This window comes from Marmota marmota, unplaced genomic scaffold (genome assembly GCF_001458135.2).
Source record: "Marmota marmota marmota unplaced genomic scaffold, marMar, whole genome shotgun sequence".
Taxonomy (NCBI): Eukaryota; Metazoa; Chordata; class Mammalia; order Rodentia; family Sciuridae; genus Marmota; species Marmota marmota.
This window is the reverse complement of record NW_025999880.1, coordinates 14,887,396-14,912,420: the sequence shown is the minus strand read 5'-3', so window position 1 is coordinate 14,912,420 and position 25,025 is coordinate 14,887,396. Positions and strand designations below refer to the sequence as shown.

Here is a 25,025-nt window from a genome sequence, read left to right as displayed (position 1 = left end):
GTACGAGACGTGATGACGTCGAACGCCGGGGCGTGGTCTTGTGCTGGGTGGGGCGGGAGCCTAGGTGGAAGAGCAAAGAAGAGAAAATAAAAGAAAATCCGAGTACAGTAATCATATTTATGCAGCTTCTCCCGCATGCTTTAAGTGTATGTAAGGACCATTTTAGAAGTTAAGAACAAATTACCTCAGTGGAATAGAGAAAGGAAAGAGCTCCAGCCCATTTGCTTGCACACCTTGCACACAAGAGTGTAATGAATGGACTCTATAATATATATTATCCCATTTTTACATATGAGGAATCAAAGGCCCTGAGGACTTAAGGAGACTCGCTCAAGATGATTTTAACTAATTACAAAAAGGTTATGAACAGATCATTGGCTATAGAGTTAAACTGGAGTCAATCTCAAATCTGCCATTTATCAAATTATGTGACCTTGAGCAAATTACTAAACCTGATTATTTTATTCATTGATATATAAGTATTACTTATTAAGCATCTAACAACGCTTAAAGTTAGGAATCAACATCCTCATTTTACATTTGAAGAAACTCTTAAACTATAAAAGTTGCACAAGTTCTGCCTGTTTCCAAGACATGTAGTAGGACCTTAATAATACTAGTTCCTAGCCATGTGTAGTAGCTACCCTTAGATTAAGGCAGGAGGATTGCCAAGTTCAAAACCATCCTGTGTAACTTAGACCCTGTCTCTTAAAAAAAAAAAAAAAGGTGGGGGGAGGGAGGGTTGGAGATGTAACCTAGAATGTGGTAGGGCCTGGGTTCAATCCCTAATACTACAAATAAATAATATTTCCCCCATGCTCACCCATCTGAGCCTTGGAGCCCAAGACGCTTCCTCATCTCCCTCTTTGCCCTCTCCCTCAGAAAGCCAGGCAAAAAGAAGAAACAAGGAGTGGTACTAGTGACACCTAATATACAAAATAATTATGTTTATTAACCTTATGTAAGGTAATATGCGGGTGCATACTTAAACCCATCACCATCAATTGCCATCCCTAACCCACCCATCCCATAATACAGAAATATTGGAACCTCATGTATGAGAAACAGTTGACCTTTCTCTAGTCCAGAGAGAGGCAAAAGGCCAGCATTGGCATTACAGAACCTGAACAAAGTTCATAAGTGTTTCCTTGCTCTGTAAGAGGCAAAAACTTCCTGGTGCTAGGAATATTGGACAATCATTATACTAGTAATAAAAATTCTAGCTGGGTGTGGTGGCACATGCCTATACCTACCTACTCAAGAGGCTAGGGCAGGAGGATTGCAAGTTTGAGGCCAGCTGCTGCAACTTAGGGAGACCTCCCATCTCAAAAAATAAACAGGGCCAGGGGCTGGGGTTGTGGCTCAGAGGTAGAGCACTTGCCTAGCATGTGTGAAGCACTGGGTTTGATTCTCAGCACCACATATAAATAAATGAATAAAATAAAGGTCCATCAATAACTAAAAAATATTTTTTAAAAAATAAAATAAACAGGGCCAGGGATATAGCTCAGTTACAGAGCATCTTTTTGAATCCACAGAGCATCTGTGGATTCAATCCCTAACATTAAAAAAAAAAAAAAAGAATCTGCTCCTCATACTTGTTTATTTTCAGAGAAATTTTATGTCTCATCCTTGTTCTGATCCCTATAACAAGTCATTTTGCAACACCAATCCACTTTTTTATAACATTGTTATTACAATAGTCTCCCCTCATGATTCCTGAAACCCTGGAGAGTATCAAACCCTATATATACTGTTTCTTCCTTTATATACATATACCTGTGATAAGTTAAATTTATAAATTAGGCACAATAATAGATTAATAATGTTCTGGGCCAATGGCACATGCCTGTAATATCTTCAACTCAGGATGCTGAAGCAGGATGATCACAAGTTGGAGGCCAACCTCAGCAATTTTGCAAGGTCCTAAGCAACTTAGCAACTTATATGTCTCCAAATAAAAAAAACAAAAAGGACTGGGGATGTTGTTCAGTAGTAAAGCAATCATGAGTCCAATTCCCAGTACTAAATAATAATAGTAATAACTAATAAAAATAAAACAATTATAATAATATATTATAGTCCAGTTGTGGTGGTGCATGCCAGTAATCCCAGAGGCTCGGGAGGCTGAGGCAGAAGGATCGATGGTTCAAAGCCAGCTGTAGTAAAAGTGAGGCAGTAAGCAGCTCAGTGAGACCCTGTCTCTAAATAAAATACAATATAGGGCTGGGGATGTGGCTCAGTGTTTGAGTGCCCCTGAGTTCAATACCTCCCCCCCAAAAAAAACAATTATGACAATATACTATAATAAAAGTTATATGAATGTGGTGTCTCTCTCAAATATCTTATACTTTTACCTTTTCATTTAAAGGAAAGACTTTATGGCTTCCTTTTGGCATATCTGACTTGCCAGTACCAGTATTCTTTCTTTTATTTTTGTTTTTTTGGTACTCAGGATTGAACCTGGGGGCATTTACCCTCTGAGCCATGTCCCCTGCCCTTCTTATTTTTTATTTTGAAACAGGGTCTTAATAATTGCTTAGGGCCTCACTAAGTTTCTGAGGCTGGCTTTGAACTTGTGATTCGCCTTCCTCAGCCTCCCAAGTTGTTGGGATTATAGGCTTGTGCCACAGTGGTGTTGTTTTTTATTTTACTTTTTATTTTTTGAGGGTTTTTTGTTTGTTTGTTTTTTGCAGTTCTGGGGATTAAAACCCAGCTGTATCACTGAACTGCATCCACAGCCCTTTTTATTTTATTTTGAAACAGGGTCTCACTGTGTTGCCCAGGCTGACTTCAAACTTGTCATCCTCATGCCTCACCCTTCTGAATGACTGGGATTTTAGACATCTATTGCTATACCAGGTTTGCCAGGATCACTACTCTCATACTTTGGGGCCATTATTAGGTAAAATAAGATATACTTAAACACAAGCACTGAGAAATAATAGTGGATCTGATAACCTAGACATCTATTAAATAAATAAGGGGAGGCAGTATATACAGCATGGATACACTAGACAAAAGGAATAGTCACATCCCAGGCTGACTGGACCAGAAAAACACAAAAGGAATAGTCACATCCCAGGCTGACTGGACCAGAAAAACAGGATATTCTATGATGCTACTCAGAATTATATGCAATTTAAAACTTATCAATTATTTCTGGAATTTACCACTTAATATTTTCACATATAGGCTGACTGCAGGTAACTATTATCATAGAAAGAAAAACCACAGGTGAGGAGGGAGATGTTAATATACAGGATTTTGTGTGTGTGTGTGTGTGTGTGCGCGCACTCGTGTTACCGGGGATTGAACCCAGGGGCAGTGAACCATATCCCCAGCCTTTTTGTGTGTGTGTGCGTGTGTATTTTGTTATTTAGAGACAGGGTTTTGCTAAGTTGCTTAGGGCCTCACTGAATTGCTGAGGCTGGCTTTGAACTTGAGATTTCCCAAACTATTGGGATTTCAGGCATGTGCCACCACACCCAGCAGAATTTCATATATGATTTACAGGCATCTCTAGGAAAAGCCTTTTAGAGGTAGTGAAAAATCTAAGCTGATACCTTAGGGCTTAGCGGCAACATAGGGTGATCATATTTTAGCTAGGAAGATTTGCATGCACTAGGGCCTCTAAGAGAAACCTTGGAGATAAAGAGTATAAAGTGGCAAGTGGGGATGCTTAGTGGTGAGTGATTGCTTGCCTCGCATGGAAGAGGCCCTAGGTTCAATCCCCAGCACCACACATACAAACAGAAAAGCTAAGCCTGACAGCACATGCCTGTTAATCCCAGCTACTCAAGGAGGTGAGGCAGGAGAGGGGAGTTTGAGACCAGCCTGTGCCATGTAGTGAGCTTCTGTCTCAAAAAAAAAAAAAAANCGGCACCAGCTCTCTACCTCTGAGCTGCAACCCCAGCCCTTTTCTGAGACAGGGTCTCGCTAAATTGTCAAGGCTGGCCTCAAATTTACATCTTCCTGCCTCAACCTCCCAAATAGCTGATATTACAAGGGTGCACCACCATACTCGGCCAATTTTGTGGTGGTGGGTGCTCTTTCTCTTTCCATATCAACATCACTATCTTTTGGTTTATCTGCCCAGCAGAGTTTTGGATGGCTGGAGGATGGAAGGGGCGGGGTGGGGTGGGGGTCAAGGCAATTAGAATTGTGAGGAAGTGTAATTGAGACTTTGTTTCTCTAAGGAAGAAGACTGAAAATCGAGAGGCCTATCTATCAGCCTCCAAATCAATAGCAGATGAATTAGGGAGGGAGAGTCTTGAAGGTGTGGACGAATTAGGGGTGTGTGAAAATTTAAGGTCCTGCTTTGGCTTCAGGCCATGTCCATAGCCTTCTCTCCCAAAGAGCTCAGATTTCGGGGCGAAGAGTGGTATTGGAGAAAAGAGGTCCTATCTAGAAGGAACCATGGCCCTGGAGATTACACATCCACCTTCGCAGCAGCAGAACAAGGACCCTTGGCTCGCCGCGGGCTCGCGGGTTGATCGTCTCCTGACCCGGAACAGCAGCCAGTTTCTTCACTCCGCAGCTTGTCCACGTGCCAGCAACAGTAGCCACGTGGGGCCCTAAGAAAACGCCTTCGCAAAGGTTTGTCCCCTCTGCTGCCCACTAGGAAAGAAGACCTGGGAACAGCGACCGAGAAGACACTACCGGCAAGAGGCCGGACTCGCGCGCGCCTGGGACAGCCGGAGGCGGGGCAGGGGCGGGGCTTACCTCCGACCTCTGTTTGGAAGGGCGGGGCCTGAGCTCGGAAGGGTGGGCTTTGGAGAGCAGCCGGTAGCCATTTCACTGTCGCCAAGACTCCTCGGCTTCCTCCTTAGAGCGAATCCCGGCCCAGCCGGGCCCGGGATCGCCATGGAGTCCGCGATGGGCGCGGGCATCGTGATGGCTGAGGCGCTGCAGAACCAGCTGCCCTGGCTGGAGAACGTGTGGCTCTGGGTCACCTTTCTGGGCGATCCCAAGATCCTTTTTCTGTTCTACTTCCCCGTGGCCTACTATGCTTCTCGCCGTGTGGGCATCGCGGTGCTCTGGATCAGCCTCATCACCGAGTGGCTCAACCTCGTCTTCAAGTGGTGAGACTGCGAAGCCCTCGGGCATCCTGGTCCCCCACCCTCGAGGGCCCGGGTCTCTCTCAGCAGGTGTCTCAAAGGCCATTCCACCCTTTTGAGCATCTTTGTGCATCTTGGACCCAGACCTCAGACTCCACACATTCTACCCATTAGACAGCGTTCCTCAAACTGGCCTGATTAGAGAAATCACGTAGGGGGCGCGTTTAAACCACAAATATCCTATCCCCACCTCAGCCCTTCTGATTTAGAAACTCCAAAGGAGGGGTTGGAAATCTGCATTTTAACAAGTATCAACAGCTTTAAGTAAGAGACTTCTCAATTCACTTTTTCATTCACCTATTCATTCTCCTGACATAATTGTTAAAAAGCATACTTTGTGACAGGCATCACACTAGATGCCTTGCAAATTAAGTTGCTGTCCTTGGTCCATGCCCAATAGCATAGGCAGCCCTAGAAAGTTTACTAGAAATGCAGGCAGAATCTCATGCTCCAGGTCATACTTCCTGCATTTGAGCCAAGTCCCCAAGTGATTCCAATGCACAGTGAAGTTTGAGAAGCACTGGGTGAAAGAAAGCACTGCCTTCCAGGGAAAACTTTCTTTTCTTTACCCTTCATTCATTAGTAAGCTCTACACACAGAATTAGAAGCCAGGAATCCCAGGCAAGTGGGTGGAGGCCCTGCAGCCCTTGGGGTTTATCACTTTGTGCCACCTGTTTTCTCTGTTTTGGGTGTATAAGGGAGCCTGTAGACATGCAGCCTCACCTTCCTTCACCTCAGCCTCTGTTGCCAAGTCCCCAGCCTGGGGGAAGAAAGGGAGATTCATAGGAGACACTTGAATGGGATGGAATGACTTGCTGCAAAACAAATTTGGAATAACCTTCCTTTCCACTCTTCTCCACAGAGTTTCATCCCACTGTAGACAGAAAAGCAGTTGCAGAATCATTTCCTCCTTGTTTAATTGCTCTTTGCACTGAGCTGTCTCCTCCCTCAGAGTCTGTAAAAGTTTCCCTCCCTATTTCTGTTCCTCCTAGAGTCAAATGGTGGACACTCCCCCACCCTCCTTCCCCCTTAGTACTGGGGATTAGACCCAGGGCACTGTGGCAAGGCACTTGGGGGGCAAGTGCTTTACCATTAAGTTACATCCTCAGAACTTTCTATTTTATTTTGAGACTAGGTCTTGCAAAGTTGCCATGGTTGGCCTTGAACTTGTTTCAAGTAGCTGGGATTGCAGGTATGTGTCACCATGCTCAGCTTTGATAGACACACTCTTTAAATGCCCCCAAATGACAAAGCCCCTATTCATTTTTAAGTGTGTACTGAGCTCTTGGCGTGTATGAGGCCCAGTTTTCTGGAGAGTCAAGTCCCTTCTGAACCTTACTCCTCAGCTCTCTGCTTCCTGCCAGCATACCTTCTGCTTTCCTTCTCTTTCTGGCCACAGCAGCTTCTATGTGTGGTTCACCAGAGCCCAGCTGAGCACCTGCTAGCTCAGGGGAGTTTGAAATATATACATATATTTTTAGTTGTAGATGGACAAGATATCTTTATTATTTTTTATGTGGTGCTGAGGATCGAACCCAGTGCCTCACATGTGTTAGGCAAGCACTCTACCACTGAGCCACAAACCCAGCCTGGGAATTTGAAGTTTTGTCCTTAATCTTTCTCAGGCATCTTTCTATATTCCTTACTCCCATTTTCAGACATGGAAGTTCACCTAAATAATTACAGTGTAGGTAATTGAGGCTGAAATCAGGGACATGGAGAGCGGGTAGCAGGAGACAGGGAGGAAGGGGAAAGACCAAGTCCTGGACTCAGGGTGAGAAGAAAAGAGCTGGCTCTGTAGTGGGAGGGTTAAGAGGGGGGACATCTGCAGGCGTGGTGGGCCACACCTGTAATCCCAGTGGCTCAGGAAGCTAAGGCGGGAGGATCGTGAGTTCAAAGTCAGCCTTAGCAACCACGCGGTGCTAAGCAACTCAATGAGACCCTGTCTTCAAATAAAATATAAAATAAGGCTGGGGATGTGGCTCCGTGGTTGAGTGTCCCTGAGTTCAATTCCTGGTACCACCCCCCAAAAAAGTGGGACATCTGAATATCTCGGAGCATTCACACACTTACCGCAATCTCTTGCCTCCATATCATTTTTTTTTTTTGCAGTAATTTTCTATTTTGAGATAGCTTAGCTAAATTGTCAAGACTGGCCTTAAATTTGTGATCCTCCTGCCTCAGCCTCTCGAGTATCTGGGATTACAGGCGTGTATCACCTCCTCTGGCTCCATGTCACTTTTTAAAAATGGTATGCTTTTCATGTTCCAAGGTAGAAAACCATGGCAAGATAATAGCCAGAATCAGAGTCCCTTTCTGACTCCATTCCTCAGACCCTCCAGAGTCTTCAGGTATTTCTACAGTCTTTCTGCCCACTTCCTTCCCCCTGGCAGCATGTGCTCGTTTTAGTCATCTTGCATCTTTTCTCTTATAGGTTTCTGTTTGGAGACAGGCCCTTTTGGTGGGTCCATGAGTCTGGGTACTACAGCCAGACTCCTGCCCGGGTTCACCAGTTCCCCTCTTCTTGTGAAACTGGTCCAGGTGGGAAACTTCTTCCCTTTCTAGGTGTGGTTAGGGTTCGGGTGAGCATTTCAGAGTAGTCTTCAGCCAGGGTGGCCCAACTAGAGGCCTAGCCTCTCACTTACTAGGCCAGAAAACAAAGCAACACCAGGAAGACCAAGTGGAGTTATAGGAGGAGGGCACCCTGCCATGTGCAGGGTAGAACCAAGTGACAGGGCAGAAGCCTGAAGCAATGGCCTCAGGTGCAGGTAAAAAATGCTTCAGGCCAGAGGGAGCAGTGGAGCAGTGCTAGGGAAAGCTGCTTTTCAGCCAGGGGGAGGCAGCTGTGTCTAGGTATCACCAAAGTTCTCCTTTATTCTCTCACCATACACTTCTGTATTCGCTGACAGGCAGCCCTTCTGGACACTGCATGGTCACAGGAGCAGCTTTCTGGCCAATAATGACAGCCGTCTCTTCTCAAGTAGCTGCTCGGACCCGCAGGTATACCTTTGGCATCACCCACTAGTGGGAACAGGGGTGATGGCATCCTAGACCCAAAAGACCCAGCAGCATGGGGACTCTGGGGTATTTGGTCAAACTATGAAGTGTATGCATGCTGAGGGAAGCCAAGCTGTGACTAGACACCTCTTAAGCCATTTGTCTCTCTTCTCTCTAGCCGCTGGGTAAGGGTGATTCCTAGCCTGGCTTATTGCACCTTCCTATTGGCAGTTGGCCTGTCCCGGATCTTCCTCTTAGCACATTTCCCTCACCAAGTGTTGGCTGGCCTAATAACTGGTGAGCAATAGGGGCCATAGGGTGGGCCAAGAGGGTGCCTTTGGCAGTGGGATGACCAGTCTAAGATCTTCCCATCATTCCCAGTTTCTATAGAGTCAACCCCAAGTGGTCTTAGTCTGTCCTTCCACCAAGCTGCACTGCAGTTCAGGGGGTGGGGGTGGGGATAATTTCCCCAAACTTCTTTTTTTTTTTTTTTTTTTTTTTTTTTTTTAATTTATTTTTTAGTTGTAGTTGGACACAACACTTTTATTTTACTTATTTTTTTTTATGTGGTGCTGAGGATTGAACCCAGGGCCTTACATGTACTAGGCATGTGCTCTACCACTGAGCCACAACCCCAGCTCCTCCCCAAACTTCTTGAAGCTGCTGTCATCCCACTCTCCTAGGTGCTGTCCTGGGCTGGCTGATGACTCCGCGGGTCCCTATGGAGCGGGAATTAAGTTTCTATGGGTTGACTGCACTGGCCCTCATGCTGGGTGCTAGTCTCATCTACTGGACTCTCTTTTCACTGGGCCTAGATCTTTCTTGGTAAGTTCTGCTTTGGAGCTTGGGCTGGCTGGGGCCTGACCCACCTCACCTGTACCCAGTGTGTTGGGTCTCTGGTTCACTGGAGTTAAAAAAGACATATAACCTGTTCCCAAACATAGACTCTCCTGGGGTCACAGCAGAACATGTGAGTGGGCCAAGAGTAGATGACCAAAAGCCAGTGGCCCTCTGGGTTCTAGTCTTTCCTGGCAAGGACTCTTTTTTCCCACAGGTCCATCAACCTAGCCTCCAAGTGGTGTGAGCGACCTGAGTGGGTACACTTGGACAGCCGGCCCTTTGCTTCCCTGAGTCGTGACTCAGGGGCTGCCCTGGGGCTGGGCATTGCCCTGCACTCTCCCTGCTATGCTCAGATACGACGGGCACAACTGGGAAATGGCCAGAAGGTAGCCTGCCTTGTGCTGGCCATGGTGCTTCTGGGTCTCCTAGACTGGCTGGGCCACCCACCTCAGATCAGCCTCTTCTACATCTTCAACTTCCTTAAGTACACCCTCTGGCCATGTCTGGTCCTTGCCCTCGTGCCCTGGGTTGTACATATGTTCAGTGCCCAGGAAATACCACCCATCCACTCTTCTTAACTTCTTGAGCCTCCTTCTGCCACTTCCCCTCCTCCAAAGCCAACACTCCATGACCTCCACACTCCAGGAGGCAGTTCCATCCCTGACAGCCCCCAAGCAAGCCCTGTTTACCCTGAATTTCCTTTTTTTCCCTCCACCTGGTCTTAGCCCCAAAGAAGGGCCTTCAGTCTCCCAGAGGGGCTGAGCCTCCTCCTGCCTTTCCCCCCAAGTCCACAAAGAGCAAAGGCAACAGTAAGACCTGTGGGTTCCTGCAACACTGTGAGGGGAGGCTCAGGGGGTGCCCCAATAAAGCCCTTGAAACTTCTGGATTCCTTTCTTGCCCGTGAACATACCACCAACCCTGCCTGTAGGTATAGGAGCAGAACCCTTGCCAGGCTATTTCTAGAGTTAGGAACTCAAAGGAAAGGGGATACTGGAAACTCAGCTGAGAGCTCTCAGTCCTGTCCCCAAACCCCAATACAACACACATCACCACTTAGGCCACAAGAGAGGTTCCATAAGATGCATTGGTTACATACAGTGAAACCTTGTCTTTCATCTACCAGGACAGAGATCTTCTGCCCCAGCCTCCCATTTTCCAAATTGGCTTCTGGTCCAGGGCTGGAGAAAAGGCAGTTTTTTTGGCTAGGAAGGGGAATAAGAACCTCTGTTCCCTTTGAGAATCCAGACACAGAGACACTGGCCCCAGAAAGCACTGCCAGAAACAAAAAGTTTATTTACACAAGAACACACAGTGTAACAGGTTACAAAATTCTTAACTGAAATCCATATCTGGGAAGACAAAGCAAGGAGTGGGTTTACAGGAGAACCTCACTAGCCACAGGGAGAGGGAGGGTCAGGGGCCGGAGCCTGGAGCTCATTGTGGGGAGGCCTGGTACAATGGGCCTAGCCCCTTCCCCATCCCCAGGAGGATCTAGAACAAGCAGCACACAACGAACCAATTGGGGTAGAACTCTGGCCCTCAACCCTGTTGGGGAGGGGGAGCATTAGGATAATAAGTATGTAAACAGATTGGTAGGGCCCTGGAGATGAAAGTAGAGTATGTGTGGCATCAGGAAGGAGAGAGGAGAGTTAATCCCCTAGGAGCCACTTCCCATCTTTGGTTTCCTACAGGCTGGACAGCATTCCCTGGAAGCCTATGGGCCCCCAACCCCTTGAAACAGGGGGCTCCAGAGGACCCTGGAAAAGAGGAAGGGGAGTGCCCAGCACCCTCCTGGTCTCAGCTCCCTTGAGACAGTGGCCAACTGAGGGTGCTCAGGGAGGAAGAGAAGCTCCTGCTGAGGGCAAACTCAGATTCCTGGGTTATGGTCCTGCCACTTCTAGAAATATCCAGTTACCAACCCTAGGCTTCAAAGCAAAAGGCCCCAGGAGGAAGGTAAGCCCTGACCTTTCTACTTACATCTTGCTGGATGGCTGGGGGAAACCTACTAAAGAGCAAAGGGCCTCTCACCAGCCTACAAGGCCCCTGTAGGAACCACCTCCTCCCCCTCCGCAGGCTGTGCTAGCAGATGGCAAAAACCCCAAAAGAGTAAGTTGGAGAGCAAGCCTAGTTCTGGTTCTGGGACTCCTTCTAACCCCTCAGAACCCAGGTGTTCATCCCCCATCCCTTTTGCCCTCTGGACCCCTGAGAGGGGAAACGGGCCCTGAGAAGTACAAGGCAGGACAGCCCTGCCCATTGTGGCTCAAGCCTGCTGTGGATGCTGAGGCCAAGCAGAGGGGTCTGCAGAGATGATGGGGGTGACAGAGGAGAAGTAGAGAAATGCAGCATGACAGCTCACCTCTCCTGCACTCCACTCTGCATCTTACTGGTGTGCCCTCTCCAGTATCAGGGAAGGGGGGTAAAGTTAAGGCATTCCCCCCAAGTCAGCCAAAGCCAAGGCACCAACTTACTGTTCCCACCTCACTTGGGAGCCCCAGAACTGAAGGGTATCATCTGGGCTCCTGTGCCCACCTTGAGCTAGCCCAGGCTCCAATGGGGAAAAGGACAATGAAAGGATGTGGGTGTGGGGTACAACATGGGGAGCTGGCTGGGCAGCGCACCCCAACCCTACAGAGGGAATACACTTTCAGAGCTGAGGTGTAGGCTACAGGAGTGCTGGACAGCTGAGAGGAACAGGAAGGGCAAGGCTGAGAGACCCACACAGCACACGTTGTTGAATGTGTGACTTTTTGTTTTTAATAGAAAAAATAAACAAAATCACAATGATGAAGCCCAGAGGGATGGGGGCCGGGGTGTCACAGGGCAGGCTCCTGCTCCATGGGTTCCTCTGCCGGCCTGTGGGGACAAGCACAGGGAAGGCATTGAGTGAAGGACAGCACCTCAAGCCAGGACAGGAAGGTGGAAGGCAGGGAGCCTACCTGGGGCTGTGCTCCCGGGCGGCAGCAGCCTGGGCCTGCTCAGCCCCCACCGACAGCAAGGCCATGGCGCTCACAGTCTCGGCCTCCTCCGTCTCACCAGCCTGGGCCTCCCGCAAGGAACGGCCCAGACCAGTGGCAAACCTCTGCACACAGCTCCAGTGTTTGCCTGTGGAAGAGGGATGGCCAGGGGGTCAGGGAGGGCACACAAACCCATAGGTACACCCCAACCCTGGCACTCCCACAAACCCTGCCCCCAATCAGGCTGAGGTCTGCGCCCCTCCACCTGTCCCCACGCACTCTGGATCTCGATGACTTTCTCTAGTGTGGTTACTGCATTGATGTTGGGCTTTTGCTGTAAGACTGCCTCATCCAAAGGCTGTAGCTATAAGAGAAAGAAAAAAGCTTAGAGTGGGGTGATGTCACCTGCCCCTCTAAATGTCCTCTTTCAGCCCCAGCCATCCCTCATGATGGGGCAGGCATACTCAGAAAGCTTTCCCAGCCAGCTAGCAGCCTGTGAGTGCTACTCAACCCAGGGAGGTAGACATTTTTGCTGATCGCTCACCCCTGGCCTATTGTTCCCTCTTGTGACCCCCTCACCTCCACGCTAAGCAGAGCTGAGACACAGGCCTCAGAGGCATCACAGATGGCGGTCAAGTCGTGGCCTCCCTCCAGGGCCAGCACCACCCGGCCCCCTGCCAGCGTCATCAGCTGCCTGGTCAAGTGGCCAAAACCTTTGGTGGGTGAAAGAAAGAGGATGAAATGGTAAAAAATATCAATTCAAGAGACAGGAAGAAGGGAAAGAAAAAGAAACAAGAAGAGGACAAATAGCACTAAATGAGATGGAAAATATAAACCCACATATATCCATAATAATAATCAATGATAGTGGAATAAGTAATCCAGAGACAAAACATAAGACAGGATGAGAAAATCAGTTACATGCTATGGTATAGGGCGCATCACTGAAAGGCCAGGGATTGGTTGGAAAGCTCCAACCCCATGGCTCCAGCAGAAGATATATATCCCCTGCTATCCCACTTCTTCCTGCTGCCCCCACTCAGGCCAGGGTTGGCAGAAGGAGGGTGAAAGGAGCTAGCAAGATGATTCCAAGCCTTAGACCTACCTACCCCCTGCCCTTCCCTTCCTCTGGAATATCAGTCTGTTCCTCGCCCCATGTCCCTGCTTGACTCCTTCTTCACTGTTCCACACCCTCCCTCAAACTCCCAACAGGCTTACATCTGGCGGTAACAGAATAGCCACCAAGTGGAGACAGATGTCCTTCAACAGCATCAAACCCAGCGGAGACTAGGACCACATCAGGTGAGAACTCATGGGCAATGGGCATCACCACTGTCCTGCAAAGGGATGGCCCAAGCTGACCCCAGCAGATGGCCAGGCCAGGCCTCGCCCCCTCTGTTCTCTTTTAGGAGACCACACTCCTCCACCCACATTGAACTGAGCACCTGCTGCCCCTCCCACCACCAGACCCAGGGGCTACCATCTCTCCCTTGGCCCTTCTCAAACCCACCTGAAGGCTGTCAGGTACTCCACATCTCCAATGGGGGGATCCACACCTCCTGTCCATGCCACATTCACATTGTACCCCACGCCTGGCCCTCCACCGACCTAGCACCAGGATTGGGAAGGGGTTATTCTCACTGCTTGGGGATCTCTGACATTGACCCACCCTCACCTCTGCCTCCAAGGCATCACTCCACTGACCTCTGCGGTGCCTGAGAGGCAGTCAGACCTGTGAGGTCCTCCCACTAGGAGCCCCTGAGATGCCCCAGGGACCAGCACCACCATGGACTTCAGTGGCTTCCTGCCAGGGCCCATCCTGCCACCTCCCGGAGGGGCCTGCATGTAGGCCCAGGAACTGTACCTCTTCAGGAGCCCCAGAGCCTGGAAAGAAGTTCCCATTGTCATAGCGATGCAGGGAGATGTAGAGCACAGAGGGATCACTGTAGAATGCTTGCTGGGTGCCATTGCCGTGGTGAATGTCCTGGTAGGGAGAGGTGAAGACATCAGGAAAATGGCCCAAGCTCTGACCCTAAGGTCAAAAATTCACTCCGGTGAGCTCTGGGGGTGAGCTTACCCATGGCTCCAGGGCATCTGCACTCCGTTTACAACAGGACTGCCTACCCTACTTCTCTAACTGGAGTCTGCACAACTGAATTATGTACCACTTAGGGGCTATACAAAGCCATGGGTCAAATGTGGTTTAACTCCCTGCAGAACCCATTCTACTGAATAGTTTTAGAGAAATATTAGGGATGGTAAGGAACTAAAATTAGCAGATCATGGCTGGGATTGTAGCTCAGTGCAAGAGCACTTGCCTAGCATGTGTGAGGCACTGGGTTCGATTCTCAGAACCACATATAAATAAATAAAATAAAGGTCTATCAACAACTAACAAGTACTTAAAAAGTTAAAAAATAAAATAAGTAGATCAATTTTGAGGAAGGATCCAGCCTTTTCCCCTGAGGATTAAATGCAGGGACACCACTGAGCTACTTCCCCAGCCCTTTTATTTTTTATTTTGAGACAGGGTCTCTCTTAAGTTGCTTAGGGCCTTGCTAAGTTGAGGCTGGCCTTGAACTTGATGGTCCTCCTACCTGAGTCTCCCGTTACTTCTGGCTAAGAGTACAGGTGTGGGCTGGGGATATAGCTCAGTTGGTATAGTGCTTACCTCGCATCACAAGGCCCTGGGTTCAATCCCCAGCATCACCAAAAAAAAAAAAAAAAAAGACTCCAGACATGCCCCACCATGCCTGAGAATCTAACATTTAAATAAAAAATTTTTTGTTGTTGTTTTTGTTTTTGGTGCTAGGAATTGACCCGGGGGTACTTTATCACTGAGCCACATCCTCAGTCCTTTTATTTTTTGAGAGAGGGTCTCCCTATGTTGCTAGGGGCCTTGTTAAGTTACTGTGCTGGCCTCAAACTTGCAATCCTCCTGCTCAGCCTTCCAAGTCACTGGGATTACAGACATGGGCCACCATGCCCAGCTAAATGAATTTTAAAGCCAAAATTGGAATTCCAAAATTTCACCCTTGCTGAGGAGTGCTCCAGATGACCTCCCTGAGCAGTGAGTGAGTGGTGTGTGTTTTTCTATCATTGGGGCAAGATGTGAGACGCATTCACAGCAGCAGGGGCAGAAATGCAGCATTCTCAGCTAAGTGATCTTGGGTAGATCACCCAGGGCCTTCATTTGTAGAAATGGACATCCTACTTTTTACTACTAGAGGTAGCTATGAGAAGCATGGTGTATCAAATACTAGTTGGGTTCCTCAAAAACAGCTAATTGTGCAGGGTGGAAGAGAAAGTGGCTTCTAGCAGTGGTGGTGGCACACCTGTCTACTGTAGGAAATCCTTCAGCTGCTTGAGGCTGCCAGGTGGAGGCCAAGGTGGACAGAGGCTAAAAGTCCTCTCGGATCTCTAAAGGAGAGGAGGAAGCCCTACTGGAACCTGAGGACTGGGCTGATGATCCAGCAGAAGGGATGTAGGTTTCATCAGTCATCAGGAGTGAGTCCCAGTGCCACCCTGAGGCAGAGTGGGATGCTTGCGGGGAACAGGACTTCCTGAAGGCTGCCCCTGGCCTAGCTCTGCCCACCTTGCCCAGCCTCTCCAGCCCACTGCCTACCCAGTCCACGATGAGGACCTTGCCCACGTTCAGCTTCTGCTGCAGGAGTTTAGTTGTGATGGCTACAGAGTTGAAGAAGCAGAATCCCCTGAGGGGGCGGGGGAGAAAAGGGTGGGGAGGTCATCTTCAGGTTAGGTGAGGTTCACTTAAAGAGCAAAAGACAGGAAGGGCCAAGGGCAGAGGCTTAGGGTGGGGATGGAGTGGCACTCACATGGCTGTGGATTCCTCTGCGTGGTGTCCTGGGGGCCGGATGATGGCAAATCCATTCTGAAGAGGTGCAGGCAGAGGTACAGAAACAAGAGTCAAGAAAGCAAGGTGGCATGGGAGAGGGATGGACACAGAAAGAAGCACGAGCCAGGCAGGAAAGGGAACACAGATCAGAAAAGCATGTATAAATTCAACACACCGTTACAACCTCAGCCACGGGCCTCTTGGGCAGGCAGGCAGGAAGTCCCTGCCCTTGAAACACTCACCAGAGCACAAGGCGTGAATGCTTGTCCCTCATGCCCCTTAGCCCCTAGCTGTCCCTAGTGCTGTCACCTTCTCCCCACCTTGGCACCTGAGTTAAGGCTGTAAAGGATAGTGCCTCTCTGAAGGGAAGTCAAGGCGGCCCCTGTTCCCCAGTCCTGAGGATGCAGGACAAGCCAAGGAGTGCCAAGGCCATGAGCACACTCTCACCTTCAGCTCTCCTGCAGCCACCTTGAAGGCCAGCTCTACCAGGCAGCCGACTGCCATGCGCACAGCACTGGAAGAGTGCATCTCATTCCACACAGTGTCACTGTCCACCTACAGGGGCAGGAGAGTGCGCTTCAGTGGCCCCTTGCATAAGGAGGGCAAAAATGCCCTCTGCAGCACTGACCAGTGGTGGGTAGGAGCCGCCTGCCCATCCCCCCCCCCCACTGGCACACAACCTACTCACCCCAATGCCCCCACAAGGCAGCATGGCGTACATCTTCTGGCTGATGGGGCCTGCAGGGAAGGACAGAGTGACTTTGGAAGTTGCCTCAGTTGCCACGTATACAGGTTGAGCTCTGCAGAGGGCAGTGAACTCAGCCACAGAAAATGAAGGCTTAGACCCAAGCACAGGCCAGGCCTCTGCAGTCCACACCAGTTGGGAACTGTTTGTCCCTTGTTCTGTGGGGCATCCTCCCTCTAGGGACAGATGGCAGGGATATGACAGGCTGAGGAGAGGAACAAAGCACCCCCCACCAAAACAACCCATCACTTTCATCCTGCTGTCTAGCACCCTCCAGCATGTTCTGGCCAGGTTGAATTTATGTTAATGGTACCTCTGGAGGTACATGACATGGCAACCATGTCACCTCTGCCACAGGGATGACCTGGGCCCATCAGAACGGCATACCTACACTGGCCAGGTCTTCCTGACAGCCCCTATCCCACCCATGCGGAAGACATGCCCTGCCCGCACCCTGCCAGCCAGCCTACCGAGCAGCTTCTTGCTGTCCAGCTTCTGCCGGTTGAGGGGGCTGGTCCCATAGAGCAGGGTGTGGTATTCAGAGTGCACTGTCTGGATCTCCTCCAGAGTGGCTTTGCGACCCCGGATCCGCTGCCAGGGGGAGGGCAGAGAGTCCAGTCAAGGGCTACACTGAAGGCTCAGCTCCCCTGACGCCCAAACTCTGTCTACAGAGCCCAGGGCCGTGAATCCATCTGGTGGTCTCAGGAGATCCAAAGGATTTTGAGCAACTATGTCCTGACCCCCTGGGAAGCCTACTCCAGGACTTTTCCCCATGGTCTGGGGACCACGAGGGAGGGACACAGGGAGGTGTCTGTGGGAGTGGTCCAAGGGCTGGGGTTGGAAAGAAGTTTCACTAGTAGGGGAGAAACGAAGGCTCTGGCTGAACTGAAGCTGGGTCTGGAGGAAGGGAGCGCTCTCACCTCACACTTACTAAGCAGGCCCGTCTCCTGCAGCCGGGACCAGATGCTCTGGATGCGGCCGGCGTGTTCGGGGTGCACATGTGTGTTCCCACACATGCACTGGTGCTTCAGCATGAACGTGTCGTAGACTACGCCTGGGCCACAGACCCTCATGTCAGCCAGCACTGCTCTGGGCCCAGAGTCTCAGCCTGGCCACCATGACCTTCAGCAGTGTTCACCCACCCCCAGCCTGAACACCTGCCCTCAGCCGTACTGGCCACCTGACAGTGCTGCCCTGCCCTTGACACCCCCACTGGTTTTGATATTGGCTCACTGAGCCCTTCCACTGCCCCGACGATGGAACATCTTCCTCCCCCCTCCATCCTCTCCCAGCTCCTGTGTGCTGCTCCCCATTGGTGAGATGGGAACATCCTTAGGCAAGATGTGCCCTCTTAGAACCCAATCTGTGGAAGCCTCATGGGGAGGCTGAGGCCTCAATTTGAACCCCACAGGGAGGAGAGGAAGCTAGAAAGGCAAAGACCCAAAAGAGAGTGGGCTCTCTCCACCCAGGGTGTTAGGGCTCGCGAGGTGATGTACAGAATCAGGCACACTCAGTGGTAATTATTTGGCCTAGAAAACAGTGCTGCCCAATTGGTAGGGGCAGGGCTGCCCGTTCTCCTGTCTGGGGCAAAAAGTTACTTCCACTACCATGAATAGCTGTGGGGGATAGGAAGAGATAAAGGCCCACCTTCCCTCCCTCCAGGGTATGAGGGAACCTGGATGCTACACAGAGGAATAACTGCTGGTGGTGGGGCTCACCGGTGGTGAAGAGGTGCTTGGTGGGCTGGTCCGGGGGACTCTTCATGCCCCCAGGGGCAGCAGGTGAGGACTGGGTGCGGCCCAGGGCCTGATGGGGCACAGTGGCCAGGCTGAGGGGTGCCTGGTACACCTGCAGTGGCTGCAGCTGCTGAGCATCTGTGAACAGCTAAAAGGAGCAGGAAGAACCTGGGTGAGGCTCAGCCTAGATAGGAGTGAGGACAGGTGCCCTTGGGGCCTCCAGGGGGCCCCCAATCCAGCATTTTTCTTACAAGTCTCCTCCTGCCCCCACCTCCTCCCACTTGCTCCCTCCAGGGACAGAAGACACTCCAGCCTTGCCATCTCCTCTTAGGTGGGGAGGGTTGGGGGGATGTGATGAGTCACACCAAAGAGTAGCATTGAGGTAAGAGGCTGAGGGGCGGGGGCGGAGCGGGGGTGGGATGAGTCAGGCCCGGAGGGCTCAGCTGTGTCCGCAATGAATGGAGCGAGCACTAGTCGAGCAAGCAAGGCAGACTGTAGTAACAGTGGGGGCGTGTGTGTACACACTCTCACATGCACGCAGAGACCGACGCACAAGCGGCAGACGCAGGCACAAACGCATATACACACAGGACACGTGCATGTACACACACGCACACACACACCAAAGCAGAGAGGCGGGAGCAGTCACAGATGCAGGGGGGCTGGCAGACATGCGCAGGCACAGCTCAGGGACCAAGAAAAGCGGCTCCTCCCTTCTACTCCCTCCTGGCCTCTCTTCCCTTCTTGATCTCTTCAGAAAGCTACTCCTGACAGCCTGGCAACTGCACTGCTGGGGAAGGGGACAGGCAGACAATTGTGGAAAAAAGGGAAAAGCGGTGGAGACCAAGAGCCAGAACCAGGGCTGGGGGCACCTTTTTGTAAGCAGCACTGGACTCTTCCAAGTCAGGCCCCTCATCGGGGCCACTCTCGCCCTCTTCATCCTTGACCTGGATGCAGTCATCGTCGTCCTCCTCCACCTCCTCCTCCTCCTCCTCCTCCTCCAGGTCTTCCTGTGTGCTCTCGCTCTCCGTAGAGCCTTCCCGGGGCATGGTCAGCGCTCCTTCCCCCAGCAAGGCCTCCTGCTGCTCTGTCAGTTCCTCCTCTGTCTCCTCAGGGTGGGTAGTAGGCTGCCTGGGCAGCTCCCCTGTCTTGGTGAGGATCTGGGAGCAGAATGTAGGGTGCATATCAGTAGGGGGAGGGGCGCAGCTGTGCTGCCCGCCTGGTCTGTCCTTCCCTGCCTTCTCCCAGGCAGCTGCCAGCCCACACAGAGCTTCTATTAAGCTGGAAAAACTCAAGGGGGCGCCTCTGAGCAAATACCCACCCCAAGACAGACTGAGCCACCAACTCTTCCTACCAGCCTGATCTTTCCTGGCCACAGCCCTAGGACATTTGCCTCCCTTCTAGAATACCTTGCCCAGCTGCAACTGCTGCTGCTTCTGCTTCTCCAGGAACTGCTGATGCTGCTGTTGCATGACCAGCTGCTGCAGGGCCTGGGGACTCTGTGGCAGTGGCGAGGACTGAGTGCGGCTCAGGGGCCGGTGCCGCGGGAGCTTGCCCACTGTCCGCATGCTGGTGGCCACACGTTCACCTGTCACCAACGGGGACTGCCCATGGAGCGGCACTATGAGGGCAGGGGAAGGGAGTAAACGCTGTTGACATTGGCAGGGCACAAGGCCCACTCTCAATCCCCCCACAGCCCAGATCTCCCTTCTAGAATATCACCACTAAATACTCAGAAAAAACCTCAGAGGGGCCTGAGGTACCCCATCCCCAAACTCCAACCCCACTTCTCCTCTCCTACATCTCAGGCACTGTCCCCAGCGAGCCCTCCTGTATTCACCATTCTCAGTTTGCTTAATTTAGTGTTCATGTTGTCCTAGGTCCTCCATACAGGTAAACTGCAACTACTTTCTCCAATTGCAATACGACCTTCCTGATCATGGACCCCATGGGCCAGTAACTCATATCCTTCAAGCAGAACTTCTACCATGTCAACAAGTACTTAAGGGCTGATTGTCTAAAAACTGTCTAATACCATAGCTACTGGCTATATGTGACTACTGAGCCCTTGAAACATGGTTTGTCTACATTGACATGTGCTAGAAGGGTGAATTACACACTGGATTCCAAAGACGTAATATGAAACAAAAAGTGAAATTCCTCATTGATAAGTCTATATTTATTAAGTGTTGAAATAATATTCTAGATATGTTAAACATATAGTATGAAATTAATTCTATCTTTGACTTGTTTTTGCACCGAGGACTAAACCCGGGGGCTTGAACTGTTAATCTACATCCTCTTAATTTTTTTTTTTTTTGAGATAGGGTCTCCCTAAATTTCTAAGGCTAGCCTTGAACTTTCATATATATATATATATATATATATATATATATATATAGAGAGAGAGAGAGAGAGAGAGAGAGAGAGTGTGTGTGTGTGTGTGTGTGTGTGTGTTTGGTTGTAGCTGGACACAACACCTCCATTTCACTTATTTATTTTTATGTGGTCCTGAGGATCCAACCCAGGGTCCCGCACGTGTGAGGCGAGCACTCTACCGCTGAGCCACAACCCCAGCCCCTGGCCTTAAAATTTCAGTCCTCTTGCCCTAGTCTCCCTATTTGCTGGCATTAAAGGCATGTGCCACTATGCCAAGTTTCTTTCTTTTTTGTGTGTGGTGCTAGGGATTGAACCCAGGGCCTTGTGCAAGCGAGGCAAGCACTCTACCAACGGAGCTATATCCCCAGCCCTCTTTTTAAAATTTTTAATGTAACTACTAGAGAGCTTTAAATTACGTATATGGTTTGTATTGTTTCTACTGAATAGTGCTGTTCTGGAATATGAACTCGTGATGATAGAAAATTCTGTAGGTATCTGATATTTCCAGAATGTGGAAACTGTTGATGGCCGTGGCAGGGCTGGAGAGTATCCCTGGCTGCTTCTCCCTAACATTTGGTCCTTATTTGGTCCCCCATAATAGCCAAATGCCCCTCCCTGGCAGAGCCACCTGCATACTCACCAGCAATGAGGGTACTCTGCTGCCGGGCCTGCTCCAGCAGCAGTACATGCTGCAGCAGAGAGGCGTGCCCATGCGGGCTCGTGTCACCCTCCAGGGCCACGCCCAGTAGGCAGCCAGGGATGGAGGATGTGCTCATGAACTTGCCCGTCAGTGTGCCACCCTGCCGCAGGGACTGAAGGGCCTGCCTCTCGGCCTCCTGCTGCGTCGACAGCTTCGGGGAGGCCTGGCAAGAGGTGACAAAGGAAGGGAGAGGTGAAAAAGGAAGGCAGAGAAGGCAGGGGCTCACACTCCCCCAGTCATACAGCCCTCATCTATCCTCTTCCAACCCTTCCATCCCAGATGGCTCTGGATAGGACCATCTGAGCTCTCTCAGGGCCTTGGGAATGAAAAAGTCTCAGCTGCGAGCATGCAGGACACCCCCAAGACCAGAGGGAAGATGGGGTATGTGCCCTGTACTTACGGTGAGGTGTGAGTTGGTGACAGTGACTGTGGCCTGCAGCCCTAGGGAGATGTTGGGCAGAGAAGGAGACGTGTAGAGGCTAAACTGGTTGGGGGAGCTGTCCAGAGGGAGGGCCCGGTGCTGGGGGAGCATCTGGGAAGGAGGCGGAGAGACAGGCATGAGAGCAAGCAAGGGGAGACAGTGAAGGAGCGAGGCCTGGGGTCAGCCAAGGACCTGCATGGTGCTCCATTCCCCCCACCCTGAGTTCCAACTGGAGTAACTGAGAGAGCCCTTTGGGGCTTGGGGGACAAATCTCCCTTTGAGGCAACATATCCAAGCATGGACTCCACACAGGCACAGAGGTACACTCTCAGGCACACTCTCAGCCAGACTGGAAGGAGTTGCACTCTTCCTTCCAAGGGAAAAAAAGCAGCTCGGTGTCCCCACCCCCCCTTCCCCGCCAGCCTCAGTCAGGCCTGTACCTCGGTGGGGATGTTGGGGACTGAGCCAGTAAAGCCATTCTCAGCGATGGTGCTGTGGGAGCTGTTGGGAGAGCTGGGGCCAGAGCCGGGCGCACTGTTACACACAGACGACACTACAGAAGAAGTGGCTGTCACCTGGGCCTGCTCCAAGCCACCCCCACTCCCAGGCCCTCAGAACAGGGACACAGAAGAGCCCTTACCCCCAGGCCCAGCGCCTGTAATCTCCACTGCTCTCTTCTTAAAGGTGCTAATAACAGTCCCATCTTTTCGTCGCAGGAGGGGACTGCTTCTCCGTTCAGCCACCTTCTGTTTTAGCCTTGAACGCACTTTCAAATTGGGTTCAGAGGCTGGAGAGAAGGTAGCCAGGGCTCAGACATATCCACACACCTGCAGCCAGCCCACCACGGTCAGAGCTGGCTCACAGGGCAGTCCTGCCCCCTGCTCGTTCCCACCCCCACCCCAGGAGCCATATTCTGGGAGGCCAGATCAGGGTGCTCACATACCTGTTTTGCGGAGGGGGAAGTCATCACGGCTGTCATAGGGCCCAAGCAAAGGCAGTTTATAGGAGGGAGGCGTCCCTGGGGGGCCGCTCTGGGGAGGGGAACTCTGGTCCAAAGAAGCATGGTGGGCTCCCCTGGGGATGGGACAGATCTAGGTTACTACCCAGGCAGTTTATAGTTATGGAAAGTCCACTGCACTTATGTAAGGACAGAAATTGAATCCTGGAGAGGGGAATAAAGAGAGTCTCATCCCCAAGGAGCCTGCCAAGCCTGAACATGGCCACAAGGCAGATGCTGCTTGTTATCTGGAGCAAGGCAGATGCTGCTTGTTATCACGGAGCCAGGCAGACCCTAAAAAGGACCCCTGTTCCCACACATGCCTCCCAGAGTTGTTACCAGCATTTAGGGTGCTGTGGGAGGGAATGGTTGAGGCCGCCTGGCGTGGGCTCCTTCGACTTTGACAAGAGGAATTCCTGGAGCCTCAGTTTCACTTCGGTGCTGGCGATGGCGCCTGCAGGGTAGGGCACAGGTGACTTGGGTGCTTGTGCGAGGGGCAGGGCGGGACTCCCAGGCAGTGGAATGCCTGCCCACCCGCCCGGCAGGGCCTTACTTTCTTTGCTCTTCTCCTTGTTGCGCAGAATGAGCAGCTGCTGCTCCAGCCTTTGCTTCTCCAGCTCTTCCTGCCGCTGCTGCTCCCGTTGCCGCTGCTGCTCCAGCTCCTGTTGCCTCTTGGCTGCCAGCATCTCCTGCTGCTGCTACAGGGGCACAGAGGTGGGAGTGCTGTGAGCCACCAAGCAAGGGAGTGGCTCTGTGCGGCCCATGCCCCCCTTACTCACCTTGAGGTGCTTCTGCAGCTGGACCTCATGCTGCCGCGTCAGGTGGTCATGCTGTTTCTGGAACTCTGCAAACAGAAGCTGCTTCTGCAGCTGCTGCTGCTGCTTGAGCGCCAGGAGCTCCTGCTGCAGTTGCTGCTCCCGCAGGGCCGGGTCCACAGGGCCAGCCAGAGCCCCCCTCAGCTCCACAGGGCTGGGGCTGCCTCCACCCCCACCCCCGATAGAGCTGGGCATGGCTCCTGGCAGCACCGGCTTTACCTCCACTGTGGGCACAAGAGATAGGAGTGGTCAGTGGGCCCATTCCCAGATCTCACTAGGCCCTGGCAGACAGGACTGGGGCCCAGGAGACTACCAGACAGGACTATCAGACCCAAAAGAATAGAAAAGTCAAATCCCTCTGCCCATGGATTCAGCCTTCCATCTTCATTAAATGAAGGTAAAGTCATGAACCTCAATTAGAAAACATGCATCAGGACTGGGAGTGTGGCTTAGTGGTAGAGTGCTTGCCTAGCTTGTGTGAGGCCCTGGGTTTTTTTTTTTTTTTTTTTTATATTTATTTATTTATTTTAGTTTTCAGCAGACACAACATCCTTGTTTGTATGTGGTGCTGAGGATCGAACCCGGGCCGCACGCAGGCCAGGCGAGCGCGCTACCGCTTGAGCCACATCCCAGCCCGAGGCCCTGGGTTTGATGCACTATAGCAGGGAGAAAAAAAAAAAAATTAAATGCATGAGCATGAAGCTTGGTAGCAGATTTTAATAATACTGTCATTGACAGTTATCACCACTGGGCATTTTACATAAATGACTCATTTAAATTGCATAGCTACCTGACTTAGGTGCTATTATTATATCTCATTTTATAGATAAGGAAATTGAGGTTCAGAGAGGTTTAAGTGACTTGACAGGACACACAGCTGACTGAAGAACCAGGATGTGATCCAAGTCCTATACTTTTATTTACTGTCACTGTCTTATCTCCATCTCTCAGCATCATGCCCCCACTGAAGTCAATGGTAGAAGAGAAACTGAGGCATAGAGGTTGGTTCTAGAACTGCTGTGGTTAGCAGCCAGGGACCCAGGTAAATCCAGGTCTGTGGAGACCTTCTGGACACCCCCCTGCACTTCCTTTGGTTTTAGCCAGCTGGGAGAGATGGGGCAGGAAGGGGAGGTATAGGAATGGGGGTGGGACGAGGGAAAGGGGGTGCAGGGCTGCACCAAACCAGGGACAGGAGGGGGCTGGGAGTCAGCCTGGCTTCCTTTGCTGGATTATCTCCTTTCAACAGTTTTATTGTAATTACCCTGAAAATGCCGCTATATATAGAGTGAGCCAAACAGCAGCTGTGCTTGGGGGGAGGGGAATGAGAGAATGGGCGGGCAGGGAGGAGGTGGGAGGAGGAGACAGGAAAGGAAAAGGAATCAGACCGGAAGAAGGGTTAAGGCAGGGGGAGGGCTGGAGCTGTGGCAGGACCTCACACTCCATCTCCAGGGAGTCTCTTCTGGAA

The 25,025-nt window shown here is 51.1% G+C and overlaps 2 protein-coding genes across 10 annotated transcripts in view; one reads left to right on the top strand and one right to left on the bottom strand.

The window, feature by feature from the left end:
- Positions 1 to 4,742: 4,742 nt before the first annotated feature.
- Positions 4,743 to 13,253, top strand: G6pc3 (glucose-6-phosphatase catalytic subunit 3). Of its 5 annotated transcripts, none has more exons than XM_048790486.1 (7): positions 4,744 to 5,084; positions 7,555 to 7,661; positions 8,030 to 8,120; positions 8,296 to 8,414; positions 8,801 to 8,942; positions 10,649 to 10,910; positions 13,124 to 13,253. In XM_048790486.1, exons 1-7 carry the CDS (start codon positions 4,867 to 4,869, stop codon positions 13,139 to 13,141), a joined length of 957 nt encoding a protein of 318 aa, XP_048646443.1. In that variant the 5' UTR covers positions 4,744 to 4,866; the 3' UTR covers positions 13,142 to 13,253. The 5 variants fall into 5 exon arrangements, with proteins under 5 accessions (XP_015351100.1, XP_048646443.1, XP_048646453.1 ...); XM_048790480.1 differs by lacking the exons at positions 10,649 to 10,910; positions 13,124 to 13,253 and adding exons at positions 7,393 to 7,471; positions 9,172 to 9,839 and having other exon boundaries at positions 4,871 to 5,084; XM_015495614.2 differs by lacking the exon at positions 13,124 to 13,253 and having other exon boundaries at positions 4,743 to 5,084; positions 10,649 to 11,545.
- Positions 11,689 to 25,025, bottom strand: part of Hdac5 (histone deacetylase 5) — a 32,465-nt gene continuing 19,128 nt past the window's right edge. For all 5 annotated transcript variants that reach the window (XM_048790452.1, XM_015495610.2, XM_015495611.2 and 2 more), the window contains 24 exons: positions 23,525 to 23,784; positions 23,299 to 23,443; positions 23,085 to 23,199; positions 22,692 to 22,822; positions 22,389 to 22,535; positions 22,189 to 22,301; positions 21,728 to 21,859; positions 21,268 to 21,490; positions 19,658 to 19,869; positions 19,121 to 19,408; positions 18,231 to 18,396; positions 17,433 to 17,566; positions 16,983 to 17,103; positions 16,456 to 16,505; positions 16,215 to 16,322; positions 15,748 to 15,803; positions 15,537 to 15,624; positions 13,776 to 13,895; positions 13,422 to 13,519; positions 13,130 to 13,248; positions 12,491 to 12,624; positions 12,191 to 12,275; positions 11,894 to 12,059; positions 11,689 to 11,810 (listed from right to left, as the gene is read on the bottom strand). In XM_048790452.1, coding sequence (XP_048646409.1) covers positions 11,771 to 11,810; positions 11,894 to 12,059; positions 12,191 to 12,275; positions 12,491 to 12,624; positions 13,130 to 13,248; positions 13,422 to 13,519; positions 13,776 to 13,895; positions 15,537 to 15,624; positions 15,748 to 15,803; positions 16,215 to 16,322; positions 16,456 to 16,505; positions 16,983 to 17,103; positions 17,433 to 17,566; positions 18,231 to 18,396; positions 19,121 to 19,408; positions 19,658 to 19,869; positions 21,268 to 21,490; positions 21,728 to 21,859; positions 22,189 to 22,301; positions 22,389 to 22,535; positions 22,692 to 22,822; positions 23,085 to 23,199; positions 23,299 to 23,443; positions 23,525 to 23,784 — 3,251 coding nt within the window. In that variant the 3' untranslated portion in view covers positions 11,689 to 11,770. The remainder of the gene's footprint in view (positions 11,811 to 11,893; positions 12,060 to 12,190; positions 12,276 to 12,490; positions 12,625 to 13,129; positions 13,249 to 13,421; positions 13,520 to 13,775; positions 13,896 to 15,536; positions 15,625 to 15,747; positions 15,804 to 16,214; positions 16,323 to 16,455; positions 16,506 to 16,982; positions 17,104 to 17,432; positions 17,567 to 18,230; positions 18,397 to 19,120; positions 19,409 to 19,657; positions 19,870 to 21,267; positions 21,491 to 21,727; positions 21,860 to 22,188; positions 22,302 to 22,388; positions 22,536 to 22,691; positions 22,823 to 23,084; positions 23,200 to 23,298; positions 23,444 to 23,524; positions 23,785 to 25,025) is intronic.

Coding starts and splice junctions, on each gene's coding strand:
- G6pc3 (XM_015495613.2), top strand. CDS start 4,867: ATGGAGTCCGCGATGGGCGCGGGCATCGTGATGGCTGAGGCGCTGCAG. Junction 8,415..8,800: donor GTTGGCTGGCCTAATAACTG/GTGAGCAATAGG, acceptor CCACTCTCCTAG/GTGCTGTCCTGGGCTGGCTG. Junction 8,943..9,171: donor CTGGGCCTAGATCTTTCTTG/GTAAGTTCTGCT, acceptor TTTTTCCCACAG/GTCCATCAACCTAGCCTCCA.